The sequence below is a fragment of the Panulirus ornatus genome, chromosome 37 (assembly GCF_036320965.1).
Source record: "Panulirus ornatus isolate Po-2019 chromosome 37, ASM3632096v1, whole genome shotgun sequence".
Taxonomy (NCBI): domain Eukaryota; kingdom Metazoa; phylum Arthropoda; class Malacostraca; order Decapoda; family Palinuridae; genus Panulirus; species Panulirus ornatus.
Genome location: NC_092260.1, coordinates 29380477 through 29397965, shown reverse-complemented (window position 1 = coordinate 29397965; position 17489 = coordinate 29380477). Strand labels below are relative to the sequence as shown.

At 36.8% G+C, this 17489-nt stretch overlaps 1 protein-coding gene across 7 annotated transcripts in view; it reads right to left on the bottom strand.

The window, feature by feature from the left end:
* LOC139760672 (ankyrin repeat domain-containing protein 40-like) overlaps positions 1–17489 on the bottom strand; it is a 54280-nt gene that overhangs the window by 18885 nt on the left and 17906 nt on the right. For 2 of the 7 annotated variants that reach the window (XM_071684191.1, XM_071684186.1), the window contains exons 1-4: positions 16681–16825; positions 12544–12689; positions 9606–9751; positions 2324–2593 (exon numbers count right to left, since the gene is read on the bottom strand). In XM_071684191.1, the coding sequence (XP_071540292.1) occupies positions 2324–2593; positions 9606–9751; positions 12544–12668 (541 nt within the window). In that variant the 5' untranslated portion in view covers positions 12669–12689; positions 16681–16825. Of the gene's footprint in view, positions 1–2323; positions 2594–9605; positions 9752–12543; positions 12690–16315; positions 16597–16680; positions 16826–17489 lie in introns of those variants that run through there. The other 5 variants (XM_071684193.1, XM_071684192.1, XM_071684190.1 and 2 more) reach the window with 3 other exon arrangements.

The window sequence follows — 17489 nt, the reverse complement described above, 5'->3', positions numbered from 1 at the left end:
TTCAGTGAATAATGTTTTCAGTTTTTTTTCTGTCTCTTAACATTCACAACTTAATTGTTTCTAATTGAAGTTTCTTAATCCCCTTCATAATACTAGTACAGCACAGAACTCCCATAATTACATGTTGCTTAAGGGGAAAACTTGTCAGGTAAACAGTTAGTAAAATTACTAGAAATATTACCTCTTTTTCTATCTATCATACTAAAGCATAGAATATGGACTGCAGTCTTCAGTGAATAATGCTTTCAGTTTTTTGTCTGTCTCTTAACATTCACAACTTAATTCTTTCTAATTAATGTTCCTTACTCCCCTTTATAATACTGGTACTGCACAGAACTCCCATAATTATGTGTTGCTTAGAGGGGAAAACTTGTCAGGTATAACAGTTAGTAAAATTATAAGTAATATCACCTATTTGTCTATCTATCATACTTAAATCAACTCCAAAATCCAAAGAGTGGAATACAACTGTAAAACATCAAATCACTCACAGAAATCCTTAACCCATTAAAAGTATATTACGATGAACCATGAACTTCCACACAATTACAGAGACGCTTCTCACTTTTTCACTGTACACACATGGCTGATTTATTATTTGAGACAGTGTAAAATGCTTTATAGATGTATACTGTCACTAGTATGGTGCAAGAGGGGAATTGTGGTTGGTTGAATCCATCTAGGATATGTTGTGTGAGCTCAGTGAGTAATGTGGCGGTAGAGTGTTTAGGTCTGACAACATACTGTGTGGGAGAAAGTGGGATATATTTGATTCTGTTGTTGACAATTTTTTGTTTGGATACTAATGACAGAAGTGATATAAGGCAATTGCAGGAGAAGGGAGAGTTGAGTGGTTTGGAGAGTGTTAGGATTGGTGCTATGTTGGCAAGTTTCCAAACATTACAAATTTTGCTGTGTAGCAAAAAGAAACTGATAATATCTGTAAGTGCTTGGGTTGCAATTGGGTCATAGTATCCAATGTGAAAGTTCAATATGTTGTTAGGGCCTGTAGTAGGAGACTTCTTTAAGGTTTCAATTCCAATACTTGTTTCAGCAAAAATATATTAGTCTCAATTGGCTTGATGTTATGTCTAATGAGACAAAAAACAAATTGATGAAAATGATCACCACACCAATAGTTTGCCTTAAATGAATTTTTCTTTAGTTACATAGACAACTTTATACAATAAGCTGTAAAATCATCAATCATATTTAAATGAGAGAAAAAATGAGGCTTTTTCTTCATCTGTTCTTAGCAATACCTTACTAGTGCAGGAAATGGCAAAGAAGTATGAAGGAGAGATAGAAGAATCTATTGGACTGTCATTACAATATTTACTTGTTTTCTTTAGCAAAGATCTTTCTTTTTTTACACCAAGAAAGCTAAATTTACACACTGTGCAATTGGCCTGTGACTTTAATCATTGCATTTCTCCCCCCACCATTGAAAGTGCTTGCTGTTTCCTCATGTGTGTATAACAAACTGAATATACTGCCTGAGGTATCTCGTATTTCCTATGCTGTAACATGCCTCTTTCCCTTTTGACTTAGATGTCAGAAAAACTTAACTAAAAAATAAAAAGGATAAAATGAATGAACCAAATAATTCTTATGAAAAAGCACCAAGATGTTACAACAAACTAATCATTTAAATCAATGCAATTTCTTTATATTATGATGATTGATAAATTATTGTAATATCTATGATGCTGTTATTGTGTACAAAACTTACCTAAATCATAGTGAAAATACAAGAAAAATGTGAACAAGAGTTATAAAAGTATAGGTGAATCAGCTGTTGAATATTTACATTTGTGTTTATCAACATTATTCACTGACGGTAGCATTCCACATACAAGCATTTCTGAAGCGATGTGAGATGTAATGAATGATGCAGGAGATAAAAATTTCTCTTTGGGTGCCATGGAGAAATTACAACATTTGTAGTTAAAAGAAAATTTTTAATGGCACTACATGATTCTAGCACTGAAACTGTTAAAAATACTAACTTCCACTCAAAGAATGCCCTAAACAACACAACTAATAAATGTTCAATCATCACTATTCTGCCCTTCTCATAGTGGAAACTCTTAGAAGCATGCAAGTTTACTATCCTTCAATTTCCAGTAATCTTACAGCATTTTATGGAAATAAATCTTGAAAATATAATAGCTAGTAATCAATATAATGCACTTGACATTATGATCAACCCAATTCCTTAACTAGGTAAACAAAAACATTTCCCCTACAACATAGTCCCCAAAACAAATTGGAAAATTCTGCCTAAACAAACATACATCATAAATATCATATATTCACTTACCTTTAGTCTGTTTTGTGAGATAATCATGCATGGGCCCTGGGACTGAGCCATAACTTGGATGATGAATTGGTAAACTTGGATGACTATTGCCCTCACTAATTCCATTGGTGATGGGTTTCCCAGGAGGGTTCTTTATAGTTAGAGGAACTTTGTAGTCTAGAGGTGGATGAGCCAAATAGTTTGGTGTAATGGGGAGAGAATCTAAGTCTGATGATGTTCCTTCACTTGTGACAGGAACCTCTAAGCCTAAAAGGAAAACAACCTCTAAGCCTAAAAGGAAAACAAAGTTATTATATTCACATTTATTATACTTTGTCAATGTCTCCTGCTTTAGTGAGGTAGCGCAAGGAAACAGACGAAAGAATGGCCCAACCCACCTACATACACATGTATATACATACACGTCCACACACGCACATATACATACCTTATATTTCAACGTATACATATACATACATACACAGACATATACATATATACACATGTACATAATTCATACTTGCTCCCTTTGTTCATTCCCGTCGCCACCCCACCACACATGAAATGACAACCCCCTCCCCCCACATGCATGCGAGGTAGTGCTAGGAAAAGACAACAAAGGCTACATTCGTTCACACTCAGTCTCTAGCTGTCATGTATAATGCACCGAAACCACAGCCCCCTTTCCACAACCAGGCCTCACAAAACTTTCCATGGTTTACCCCAGATGCTTCACTTGCCCTGGTTCAATCCACTGACAGCACATCGACCCCGGTATACCACATTGTTCCAATTCACTCTATTCCTTGCATGTCTTTCACCCTCCTGCAAGTTCAGGCCCTAATCGCTTAAAATCTTTTTCATTCCATCCTTCCACCTCCAATTTGGTCTCCCACTTCTCATTCCCTTCACCTTTGACACATATATCCTCTTTGTCAATCTTTCCTCACTCATTCTCTCCATGTGACCAAACCATTTCAATACACCCTCTTCTGCTCTCTCAACCACACTCTTCTTATTACCACACATCTCTCTTACCCTTTCATTACTTACTCGATCAAACCACCTCACACCACATATTGTCCTCAAACATCTCATTTCCAACACATCCACCCTCCACCGCACAACCCTATCTATAGCCCACGCCTCACAACCATATTACATTGTTGGAACCACTATTCCTTCAAACATATCCATTTTTGCTTTCCGAGGTAATGTTCTCACCTTCCACACATTTTTCAAAGCTCCCAAAACTTTCTCCCCCTCCCCTACCCTGTGACTCACTTCCGCCTCTATGGTTCCATCCGCTGCCAAATCCACTCCCAGATATCTATAACACTTCACTTCCTCCAGTTTTTCTCCATTCAAACTTACCTCCCAATTGACTTGTCCCTCAACCCTACTATACCTAATAACCTTTCTCTTATTCACATTTATTTTCAGCTTTCTTCTTTCACACACTTTACCAAACTTAGTTACCAGCGTCTGCAGTTTCTCACCCGAATCAGCCATCAACGCTGTATCATCCGCGAACAACAACTGACTCACTTCCCAAGCTTTCTCATCCACAACAGACTGCATACTTGCCCCTCTCTCCAAAACTCTTGCATTCACCTCCCTAACAATCCCATCCATAAACAAAATAAAGTTACATATTAGAAAATCTGACCTTGTCAAAATGCATTTATGAGCTTATTACAAAAACACAGACACTCATGAAGAGAAATGAATCACACCTAAAAACGTTTGTGGTGTATTGCAGACAAATTACCGTGTACAACCCTAAAACCCCTATTATAGGTCTTCAGCAACTTCAAGGCTGCACTACAATATATAGTGGGGAAATGATGGAATCCTTTGGAGTGAGAAGTTCTTGGACAAGATAGCTTTGTACTCCTTTTTGTAAACTGATGATCATACAATCTTTTCAACAACTCTTCACTTGCTGTGTAGCACCAAGCAAGTGGAATCATAACACCATTATTGGTTGAACAAATGGCTAATCAATTTCACCTTGGCAAATGTAAAGTAGAGAGGGGAGAGGGAGTAAAGATATCACACTATAACTATCATATGATTGATCACAAGTTAAACAATATGAAAGGAACCTCAATAATGACATCAAAATGAATCTGTCACCTGAAAATCAAGGAATATGAAGGAGTGGCATGATAATGAAGATAGCAAACTACAATTTGGTTATTGTCAAAACTGCCTTTAAAAATATGGATGATGAGATGCTCAAGAAAATATACATGATATGTACTTATGACACATGCTGGAACATGTCACATCATTCATGTCCTCACAAAGGTAGTGGATATTTTGAGCACAGTAAGCATAAGTCAGGTAAATGTGGCTACAGCAAGAAAATCCAGAAGGCTTTAAGAGATGGGGTCCCACAAGTGTACTGAAGAGCACAAAGATAATTACAAGTGAATAATGGAAAGATGGAGTGAAAAGATTTTGAGTGATTGGGGTCTGAACACGCAGGAGGGTGATAGGCGTGCAAGGAATTAGAGTGAATTGGAACGATGCGGTATATCGGGGTGAACATGCTGTCAATGGATTGAACCAGGGCATGTGAAGCGTCTGGGGTAAACCATGGAAAGTTTTGTGGGGTCTGGTTGTGGGAAGGGAGCTGTGGTTTTGGTGTGATGTGAGGTAATAAAAAGTGTGTGGTTGAGAGAGCAGAAGAGGGTGTTTTGAAATGGTTTGGCCACATGGAGAGAATGAGTGAGGAAAGATTGACAGAGAGGATATATGTGTCAGATGTGGAGGGAACAAGAAGTGGGAAACTAAATTGGAGGTGGAAAGATGGAGTGAAAAAGATTTTGAGTGATCGGGGCCTGAACATGCAGGAGGGCGAAAGGCATGCAAGGAATGGAGTGAATTGGAAAATATAAATATACATATATATATATATATATATATATATATATATATATATATATATATATATATATATATATATAGAGAGAGAGAGAGAGAGAGAGAGAGAGAGAGAGAGAGAGAGAGATGCTCTGTGGAAGGTATTAAGAATATATGGTGTGGGAGGAAAGTTGTTAGAAGCAGTGAAAAGTTTTTATCGAAGATGTAAGGCATGTGTACGTGTAGGAAGAGAGGAAAGTGATTGGTTCTCAGTGAATGTAGGTTTGCGGCAGGGGTGTGTGATGTCTCCATGGTTGTTTAATTTGTTTATGGATGGGGTTGTTAGGGAGGTAAATGCAAGAGTTTTGGAAAGAGGGGCAAGTATGAAGTCTGTTGGGGATGAGAGAGCTTGGGAAGTGAGTCAGTTGTTGTTCGCTGATGACACAGCGCTGGTGGCTGATTCATGTGTGAAACTGCAGAAGCTGGTGACTGAGTTTGGTAAAGTGTGTGGAAGAAGAAAGTTAAGAGTAAATGTGAATAAGAGCAAGGTTATTAGGTACAGTAGGGTTGAGGGTCAAGTCAATTGGGAGGTGAGTTTGAATGGAGAAAAACTGTAGGAAGTGAAGTGTTTTAGATATCTGGGAGTGGATCTGGCAGCGGATGGAACCATGGAAGCGGAAGTCGATCATAGGGTGGGGGAGGGGGCGAAAATTCTGGGGGCCTTGAAGAATGTGTGGAAGTCGAGAACATTATCTCGGAAAGCAAAAATGGGTATGTTTGAAGGAATAGTGGTTCCAACAATGTTGTATGGTTGCAAGGCGTGGGCTATGGATAGAGTTGTGCGCAGGAGGATGGATGTGCTGGAAATATGTTTGAGGACAATGTGTGGTGTGAGGTGGTTTGATCGAGTGAGTAACGTAAGGGTAAGAGAGAAGTGTGGAAATAAAAAGAGCGTGGTTGAGAGAGCAGAAGAGGGTGTTTTGAAGTGGTTTGGGCACATGGAGAGGATGAGTGAGGAAAGATTGACCAAGAGGATATATGTGTTGGAGGTGGAGGGAACAAGGAGAAGAGGGAGACCAAATTGGAGGTGGAAAGATGGAGTGAAAAAGATTTTGTGTGATCGGGGCCTGAACATGCAGGAGGGTGAAAGGAGGGCAAGGAATAGAGTGAATTGGAGCGATGTGGTATACCAGGGCTGACGTGCTGTCAGTGGATTGAATCAAGGCATGTGAAGCGTCTGGGGTAAACCATGGAAAGCTGTGTAGGTATGTATATTTGCGTGTGTGGACGTATGTATATACATGTGTATGGGGGGGGGGTTGGGCCATTTCTTTCGTCTGTTTCCTTGCGCTACCTCGCAAACGCGGGAGACAGCGACAAAAAAAAAAAAAAAAAAAAAGATTGGGAAATGGAGTTCACTATCCAGGATCCATGGCTTTGTGGTGAGAGGATGTGTGAAATTCACGATGAAGTAGTACAAACATGAGTACCTCTAATCACAAGTACTGAGGGAATAGTAAGAAAAAGGAAAGAATGGTTTAATCAAAGATATTAAAAACAAGGAGCTTTGAGATGTGCAGTGGCAGAGATACAAGCAGCATTCCAGCCAGCTAGTATTAGCAAGGCATAAGAGGAAACAGATTGAGTACACCACAGTAAGACAGGAATCTTTTGAAAAGGACTTTGTGGACAAGACAAGATAAATTCCAAAACTTTTCCATGAATTTCTCAGGAGTAAGTTGTCAGTTAATGAGCAGCTGAACCAGGCTTAGAGATTCAGAGTCAAGAATTGCAAAGGATGGTGTAATGATATAAGAGGAAGTGAATAACAATAAAAGTGTTTTCACAAAGGATGACATTATAGACCTAACAACAGCAAGATGGAACAGGAGGTTTTAGAAAGCATTAAAATATCTGTAAAAGGTATTAATGAAATACCAAAAGGTACTGACACAATCAAGGCTAATGGTCCATGTGAAACCTCACCACATGCTGAAAATGTGTGATCTGGGAGATATGCTAGATAAACCTCTTGAAATGCTGATGAAAATGTCAATGAAGAGAGACTGAGTACCAAGGGAAAGAGTGATATTTGTCAATAAGAAAGGACACCAGGAACAAGCACTGAAATACAGATTGGTCTTAATGATGAGTGTTGTCAGTAATGTTCTAGGAAAGATTATTAGAAAGCAAGTTTTACATGAGAGTGAGTACTGTCTTAGACAAAAGGAATACTGGGATAACTGTTTGTATCTGGACTGCCAGAAAGCACCTGACACTATACAAGGAGGGCCAATAAAGAAGCTGGATCACTAGATATCAAGATGGGGAAAACTCCTTTGACCGATAGAGGAGTACCTTAGTGGAAAGGAATAAAGGATACACATCAAAAGGGCCTACTCTAAATTGGCTGAGGTGACTAGTTTAAAGTCAGAGGGGTTCTGTTTTCTGGAACAATTACTCTTCTTGGTCTATGTCTACGACTTACCAGTAGGTATGAACTTCAACCTGAATAAGTTTGCAGATGATGCAAAGGTCATGAGGGATGTAAAAAATTGAGAAGGATTGAATCAACTTACAAGAGGACATAAACAAACTCCAAATTTGGTCTGATATAAAGCTGATGAAAATTAACCTGTGCAAATGTAATAAGGATGGGAAAAAGTGACAGAAGTCATCAATATAATTATCATCTCGCAAGGAATAAGCTTCAGGATTCTGTTTGTGAGAAGGACTTTGGAATCGACATGATCCCTAACCTGTTGCCTGAGTCTCACATTTATGGAACAGTTAAGGAGACAAATTGTCTGTTGGCAAATATTAGAATATCTTTCACGAATAATGATAAGATAATAATTAGGAAGTTGTTAATAACCTACAAAACACTAAAACTAGGATATGCTTCACATGTTTGTTCACCACACCTAAAGAAGCACAAAGAGCAAATAGAGAAGATGCAAAAGAGGGGGAACAAAGACCAGAGAAAAGAGAAAGGCATGACCTGATAATAACTGTATAGTTTTAAAACAGATCACTGATGTAAAAAGTGAACAGTTTTTTGAGAAATGAAAAGATAGAACAACCATAAGACTTTATGTAAAATTTAGCATGTTTTCCCCACCTGCTACATTCACTGCTTTCACTTGTTCTCACATGATTTACCTCTGTCCAAAAAATGTTCAATTCCTCCTTGAGTGAGAAGTTCCTTGACAAGACTAAACTTTTTCATTAACAGACAATGATACAGCCTCAACAAAGGTGATTTTTCACTCATGGCATAACCAAAAGCAAGTGGAGTTTGGTAATGCCTCACTGCCATATCATTATTGTTATTATACTTTTTATATTTATGTCAGCTGGGGGTGTTACCAGACTCCACCTGCCTGAAGTTACACCAGGAGTGAACATTCACGGCTGTATCGTTGTCGTCAACTTACAAAAGAGTAGTCTCATTATGAAACTTCTCATTTTGAAGATGTCCATCCTTTCCCTGCTACTGAGCATAGTGTAGCCTTAAGCTGCAGGAGCACTTGGAGAGAGGGTCCTAGGGTAACACGAAAACCTTCACAGAAAGTGCTCTGGGGTAACACCAGGACCATTTCAGAAAGAGGTTCCGAGGTAATCATAAAAATTTTATATGTGGTAGTAGGGTGTTGCCAGACTTCACCAGCTTCTGATTAAGCCATGAGTGTAAAATCACCCTTAATGAGATTACATTATTATCTGTTGATGAAAAAAGTAAAATCCTATCAAAGAACCTTTCACTCCAAAGAAGTTCTTCCTTTCTCAAGTAGTGCTGCCTGGAAACTGTAGGAGCCTCATCAAGGAAAGAGGTCCCAGGTTTATTCAATAACAATAGCAATATGTCTGTGGTACTGCCAGACTCCGTCTTCTTGAGGTTACACCAAGACTGAAAAGTCATCTTTGACGAGGATGTATCATCAGCTGATTAAAGAGAGTACAATCCTGTCAAAGAATTTTCACTCTTCAGAGTTGTCCATCCTGTCTTTGCTATCAAGTGTAATGCTGCCTTAGAGCTACAGGAGCCCCTCAGATGAGGTATGTTGAGGATACAGCCCTAGGATCTCTTTGTGAAAGATGATATGGGGTTGTACAATAGTAATAATAACATGTGTCAGTCTCATAGAAATTCCACTATCCAGGTATTTAGCCAACAGGGATTTTATTGTACTGTAACAAGTAAAGCTTTGCACTGATGTCAACTGAGAAAAAGTTTAAACATTCCTTTTGGACAGCTGCCAATGAACAGCAAAACAAATAAAGACCAATGTGCTTTAAAGAATTGTAACTGCTATCATGTAATTTAGGGCACAGTTTACTAAACACAGATTAACTCATTATACCTTCTAAAAAAAACACTGTGACTAAAACAAAAGGTATGAAAAATACTAATAAGAAAAGGTAGCAATACCCAGTAACTGAAGAATCTGTGGATTAGTTGTCAACTGTGCTGGTTTTTGTGATTGGTTATTCTCAAGGTCCGTGTCAGCACCATTTGCCACAAGTAAACGGACAGTTTCGACATTACCTCTCTTGCAAGCCCAGTGTAGTCCTGTCCTGAGAATAGAAATGCTAAATAAAAAACTGCTAAAGAGGGCAATTTCCTTAATATTAATCAATCTTAAAATCATATCCTATAAAATAAAAGAAATATAAAGACAAACTACAAAATGTAACATCTTGATCAAAGGCACAACAATCATATTTTGAAAGCTACAAAAACATTTTCTATGTGTTCCTTAAAAGGTACCACCCTTTTCATCAGTTGTCCAATGGAATATCTTTTTAAGCAGCTTTGCCAACAAGGCATGGGAAAAAGCATGCCTCCATCATGATCATCTCAGAAGAAAGGTAAGTGAAAGAATAAAGGAAGCAGGAAGGATCACTTTATGTTCCTCAGATGTTTGATGACAAAGGAATTCAAACAATAACAAATCACTAGGCCCTCTTGAGTCTGTGATAAAGGAAGATATCAGAAATAGTGTGGTTAGCAAAGGAAAGCACATGTATGACTTTAAGAGAAATACAGGTACTTGTAATCTTTATGTGCAACTATGGAGGAACAAACAATCTCAGCCATGGACTTGAAGTATTTGTAGAGTCTATTCTTAAAAATATCAAAAATGTTGCTCTGAACTACTCTATCTGGTAAATAAGTCCATATGTTAATAATCATGCTGAGGAAAAAGCACTCTGACTAATTCAGAGTAAAATGTTTTCCCACGTTTATATCCATTACCTTTTTTTCATACATGCTCGCCATTTCCTGTGTGAGTGAAGTAGCGTCAAGAACAGATGACAAAGCCTAAGAGGAAAAAATTCTTACTTGGCCCCTTGCTCTATTCCTTCTTTTGGAAAGTAATACAGGAAGGTAGGATTTCCAGCCATCTGCTCCTATCCCTCTTAGTTGCCTTTTATAACAAGCTGGGAATACATGGCCAGTATTCCTTCTCCTCTATCTCCAGGGATAATGTCCATTATCATGAATTTAATAAGAAAAATCTAGCCTTAAGTAACTTCTTACAATGAAATTTTCAATGCATTTAATAATTTTGACTAATTGCATTGAATCTCTTCTTAACATTCTTAAACCTAAACTAGATATGTTTTAGTCATCCTTTTACCTATTTATATTAGAATAAAGGTTAAGAGGTACTTTAATAAAGTTATTCAGAATTATCTAATGCTTTGATAAGCTTGATATAAGATGGCACTTATGGCTAGAATTGTCTGATTTCACTTATAGTAAAGAATGCAAGTTTGTGGGCATATGTTTTACTTCAAATCACCCAACTTTTAAAAGTGGAAATGTTATTGGAACGGGGAAAAGACAAACGATGGGAGACAATTCCAAAGCCTCTCTACATGAGGAAAGGAGGTGGCATGACAGTTAAACCTGATGTAGGTGGTCTCCACACAGAAGCCAGGGGGATATAAGTCAGAAGCATGCTGTGGGTCCAGTTCATGTGTGCTAAGGCATACACAGACAGTTCACAAGAGCAGTGGTCAAAATAATACCAGCAGAAAGGAGCAAGGGGAAGCAACACTGTGGCTAAGGAAAATGGATAGTTAATGAGACGTGACAGCAGGTGAGTCAATGTCTACAAATTGATTTCTGCAACTTCCTCTGGAATAAAAATCAATATCAGTGGCATCCTTCATACAAAACTGTTATACACATGGACTGCTATGAATGGATTTAGGCTGAAACACTTAAACATATAATCAAACCCAAAACATTTCAAAGCAGATCTGTATAATACTATTACTACAAAATGAAAATTATACTATAAAGAGTCCACACCAAGTATCAAGTAATTCCTTTTACCACACAAAACAAGATTAATTTTTTCATTTTCTTCTAATTATTTCCTTCTCTCATTCTTTTTCTTGTCTAAAATTTGATATAATCTTAATGGATATTTGAAAGATAGCCACCATTCAGAACGGAAGCATGTAAACACAGTTCACTGGAATGAAAGGTAACAACAGAGGCCTCTGTGTCTCAATCTGCATAAACTTAAGATACACACACGAGCTGTTGTACTAAAATAAAATTATGATAAACTTTTAAAGAGAACACACAAATCAGCCCTATCTTATCGCAGAAAAAATAAGCTAGATATAAAGGCCCTTTAACAATCCATACCATATATGGTATGGAGACAGCGACAAAGCAAAAAAAAAAAAAAAAAATATGTAATTAGTGACTATTTGTAAAAATCATCCTAGGGTAGAAGGGAGAAAGAACACTACCCGTGACAATTCTTCTGAATACGGCAGAAGCTGATTGAAAAGAGGCAGGACTGGGGTGAGGCTGAAAATTCCCTCCTCCTGTGTTATTGCTTTCTAAAAGAAGAAACCGAGGATGGAGCCAAGCAAGGAATTCTGGTGCCACCTTGCTATGCTGGGTAATGGTAAACAGATATGAAAGAAAAGCTGTAATTATCTACATTATCTGTACTATATGGGAAAGGAGTTCTAAACTCTAATTTTATCATCAAGAAGATTCTTTAACTTCTGTATACTACTAGCACTCACCATTTCATTACTTAGTTTATATCAATTACCCACTGTTCTCACAATAAAACAACACTTCATATTCTTTCTAACAAGCTTCTTCTGAGGTTATATAATTAAACTAAAAATTAATCTAGATGCTAGGATCTTCAGTTCTTTTCCTTACATAGCAACAAAATCACTGATAATTGTCTATAACAGCATCATCTATCTATCAGGCGACATTCTTCATTAAGAACTCGTTAAAAATACATCAACAATATTTGCAATAAAGTTTCTTTTATGCACAGTACTTCAACAAATAAATGGACTACAACAAAAAGACTTACCATCCATTTATCTCATGTTTACTGTTAATGTTCGTGCCTCTGGTGATAAGTGCCAAGACAGCTTCATTGTCACCATAACAACAAGCTTCCCGCAATTTCTCCTCATTCTGCTTTGGAGGTTCCATTCCAAGAAACTCCAAGTAATACTGGAAAAAAAGAGTATTCTTTATAACAACCAACTTCCCAAGAATAAATAATATGGGGTGGTTTTATGTCTGTTTTTATACTGTGAGTTATTTTTCCTTGCTAACACAGGGCAGTACTGCAATATAAGATATTAAAGAGCCTGAAGCAACTGTAGCTCACTAGATATGATAATCCCAGTACCATGAGATTTATCACACTCCTAATGTGGCTTAGTCATCAGAATACTGAACTGCCAAAGGCATATGTCTTTAATAATCCCACAACAGAGAAAAGAGCATCTTTGATATCTTGAAAAATTAATAATTTCATCAATCAAAAAGACTAATTTTCATAAAAACAAAGTGGGATAATCGTATCCTTAAAATAATTTTATCAATTTCAATGAACTTTTAACATAAATTGTATCAAAAAATAAACTACATTAAACTTTCTTTTCACACATATAATACAGAGGAGTGGGGTTTTGTTATGGCTGACATTATGAACAGAACCTTACTAAATATTCTATAAACATGATTAGGTCCTGCTATGTCCACAGAAGTCCTGCTAGACCATTTGCCCATATTGTTTGTTTTCTTGAATAAGATTACACTTTAGTGTGTTTCGTCCAATAACAAAATTGTATTTTTAAAACTTTCTAGAAAAGCTTTGGGTAGCAGATTTGTCTTTTATTAAGTCAAATGAAAGAAATTTATAACTAACCAAAAATTCAAAAAATGTCAAATACAGATGCAAATCATAAGAAAATACTGTTTTTAAAAGAGACAATGAAATAATGTCTGTGATGACAAAACTGGTAAAACCATTCGTTTAAAACCATTAATCAAGTACTATGCTTAAGCATTAATGCAAAGCTGATGAATTTATTCATCCTTCCCATCTTGTCAACAGTAGTGCTCTCAGGGTTGTCTTCTACCCTATTCTCTTTATTTACCTCTTTATATAATCTTCCTTCATCTTCAAACCCTATTCATTCCCTTCTTCTCTTTCTAATATTTGATCTTTTTCTCACATTCCTCCCTGAAACTACTTCCCCATCTTGTTATGAGAAAGTGATAACCAGCTTGAATTCAATATTGCAATTTTGCAATTTTTACCTCTATCTCTCTCTTAATCCACTATCAAAGTTTCAAAACACATCACTAACCTCGCATCAACATAACATGCTGAGCATAAACATATTCTCTACTTTGTCCTAAAAACCTCACATAATGAACATTAGAAATCTGCTTCCCAAAAGCTAGGGATGTTGGAAAAGTCTCAAAACTGTCTTGTGACCAGCTATTTTATATGCACAAGGGTCTTACCCATCCTCCATATTGAGCTATTGCTTGCTTATCTTGGTCAGGTCTTATTCCAAATTTCTCAGCCACAGTGGAATCAAAGGCCTTCTGGCTTATCAATTCTCCTGCAATCATTTCTTTTCAACCATCCCTTTCCATCTGTGATTGTGCTGGACTCATTCTGTTCTCCACATATGATTTCAATCACTGATATCATTAGCTGCCGGTGTGTGTCCTATCCACTATGGCCTGGACTTGCAGCACATGACTGGATGCTTCTTCCAACAGTTTGTGTGTGAAGATTGGTCACATGAAGATGGACCATTATAATATCTCTTTTCTTACAAGTGAAGCTCTGAACAACTCCAATTAATTTTTTCTACATTTTTCATGATCTTAATTTTTACTGTAGCCCAGAATGGACAAACCTAGGCATGTTTTTATTAGTGACGATAAAAGAAATAAAATATCTATGGAATTCAAAAGTACCATAGCATGTTATCAACATCACAGGATAAATAAAAAGGAAGTGGAACGAAATACACACACACCCACAAAAAAAAAATTTGCATTGAGCAAAATAGTAACAAATGTGCCAAACTCAAACTTTGAGAAAATGACTTCAAAGTTTTACAAAAGTAAACAGCCATAATACTAACAAAAATGGACAAATTTTGTTGAATTTGCTCTCAATGTGAAGGCATTTTGTTACAGATTAAGGGAATGATGTCTTCCCAGCAGTATACACAATAATAACAATTATCTAAGCAAGCACAGGATTACTTATCTCCTTCAATTCCACACTTCTATGATGCTCTACATTCCTCTTTCTCTTCTGAAGGTAGCCTGATACACGAAGCTGCATTTCAATATCAGATGAACTAATTTTTCACGCTATTACTGGAAAACTATAAACAAAAAATTGGAAGCAAAAGACAGCACTCTTGAGTAAATACAAGAGCTGGATGTAAGACTGTTCCTGGAGGATTGGCTTGAAACTCACTGACTAAGAAAGCCACAAGCCTGCTATCAGGAAACTCATTGCCTCCTCCCTCTGGTGGGTTCAGTGTTGTTGCAGTCCCATTTTCAGTATTTTCTAGCCTATGCACGCTGTCGATCATTCACAATAAAACCAGTGAAATTCCAGCATGATGAAAAATTAGCTATAAGAGAGTGTTGTAATCCAAAAGAGGGAGGCTGATGATTCTGGGATCACTGGAACTGGAATTTTGGGCCTGTGATGGTCTCATCACCAATGTGCTGAATATTTTATTTGGAAAACGATCACTAAAGATCTATGTAAAGAAGTGAAAGAGACACTCCATCAAACACATGTGATGCATATATTGCAACAAAAATGACTGGATGTTAAAAAGGAATGGATGAGAATACTGTTTCAAAAATATCTGTATTAAGTTTCATGGCCTATAATGGAATTTTAATCAGATTATTAGCCAGGTTACTACTTGTGATGCAGGAAAACAATGGCATACAGTACTGTGTACAGTGTGATTGAGGCATTTAACCTGACCCTGATGAGTAAGATCATATGTTCAAGTTATAACCCAGGTAAAGTTCCAATGTTCAGGTTGTAAGCCAGCCAAATTTCAAAGTTTAATTTTTCATAATGGGCATAACTCTAGTTAAATCCAAACTACAATTATAGGCCTTATTCCAATCATTCCTCTGATGCTGGGAAAGAACTCTTAAATACACAGTACAGAATTTGATGGGTCTAACCTAACCTTTATGGGTCACTTCAATCATATCTTAAGGATATGACTCCTGACAATGGACAGACTGATGGATGGACAAACAAACGCATGATAGACAATACTGGAAAAGGTGATCCCTCAGTGTCTGCCTTGCTACACAGGGCATGCAAAAAGTGTTCCTTTGTGTTGATCTTGCAAGAAGTGACCAAGCATGGTAGATAGAAGTGGTGCATAATTAACTATAAAATGAATGCTCCGGTTAATTTTCACTGGTCAGTTCTACAATACAGTCAGGACATCATGTATTGCAATAAGTAAAACAGTATGCAGAACAGTAAAGGAACTGAATCATACAGAAATTTGAAGAGCATAGCAGTGTTATTATTAAAAGACCATACAGACATATGTGAGGAAACAAACACTCCATAATAACAACTCTACATCATCTAGTATACCATTTGGAAAACTTTCCTTTATATTTGAAGAAAATCAGTAGAGGATGATCACAAACGTATGTGATTTACTCACTCTAATCACAGAACAAAATCGTCTGATCCCTTGAATTATGGTGGCATTTGGTGTTAAAGCACACTGGTTTAATCATAGAAAACATTGGCGAGAATTAACCTTTTCATGTAGTCCAGTGGGTTGGTTGTCCTCTGGGTCGCTGGCTGCACTTCGACCCTTATTGTACCAGGGGACACCAAACCTCCTGACACCAATCTCAATCTTCCTTAACGTAACTCAGAGGTGATACAAGAGATAACTTATGACTCAGAAAGTATTAGGCAAATAACGTTTGACCCAGTGATGTCGACTGGTAGGCAAAATAAACTGCTACCCTTCGTGCAAGTGCTTTCTGATAAGTTCCCAAGCACTTATCATCAAATAATCTACAACTTACAGTACAATCGAGGTATACAAGCTTACACAAGAAAAAAGAACAACTGTAACAATTTATAATCATAATAAAGGAGAGTCAATTGGCTCACCCTGGATTATGATGAAACAATAACACAGAATAGTAGTCTACGTAGAGATTGCTGCGACGTTCAGAAGAGTTTACCGATTTCTAAACTATGATCTCTAGAGAATCTACGACTATATGTTACAGCATAGTTAGATCATAGGAAAACAATAATCTGTCTCCATATATTTGCTCAATTATATCGATTTACATATCGATAAAAAAATCCCTTTTAAACTATCGGGTGGTTTTAGGGTCAAACTGTGTAATAAATAAAGCTGCTACAGTATTTATAAAATTTTGTCTTTTTGAAATACATATATTTCTTCGTGCTATGGGGGACTAACGACCTTTTTGTAATTCATTAAGATAGTACATAAAAGGTTTTGTTTAGATTTCTGATTTCCTAAAGGATATTTGACCCAACAACTGGATTCTAGTATTCATAATTCAATATCAAACTGATTTACTAAGTCGAATCTTCTGTCACAAATGACCGACAAAAAATAAGTCATCAATAGTGGTATCCAAGTTTTATCATTTTTTTTCAAATCATAAATCTGAATTTAGGCTTGTAGTCGTAGTGCACCTTGTACCTTGTAAACAAAAGATGGTTTGTTTAATGTATGTTTTCATAAGATGAAGAAGAAAAAAAGATTACTCGATGGATGTGCAATGATATTTAAAAAAAAATCACACGTACGTTTTCACTGCAAATCTATGATTTTTCTTTTAATCAGTAGATGATTGCTTAATAAAATATTCATGACATTCGTTTTACACCATAAATTTCTATACATGATGAAATGCATAGATAATGCTAGAGTCCCTTAC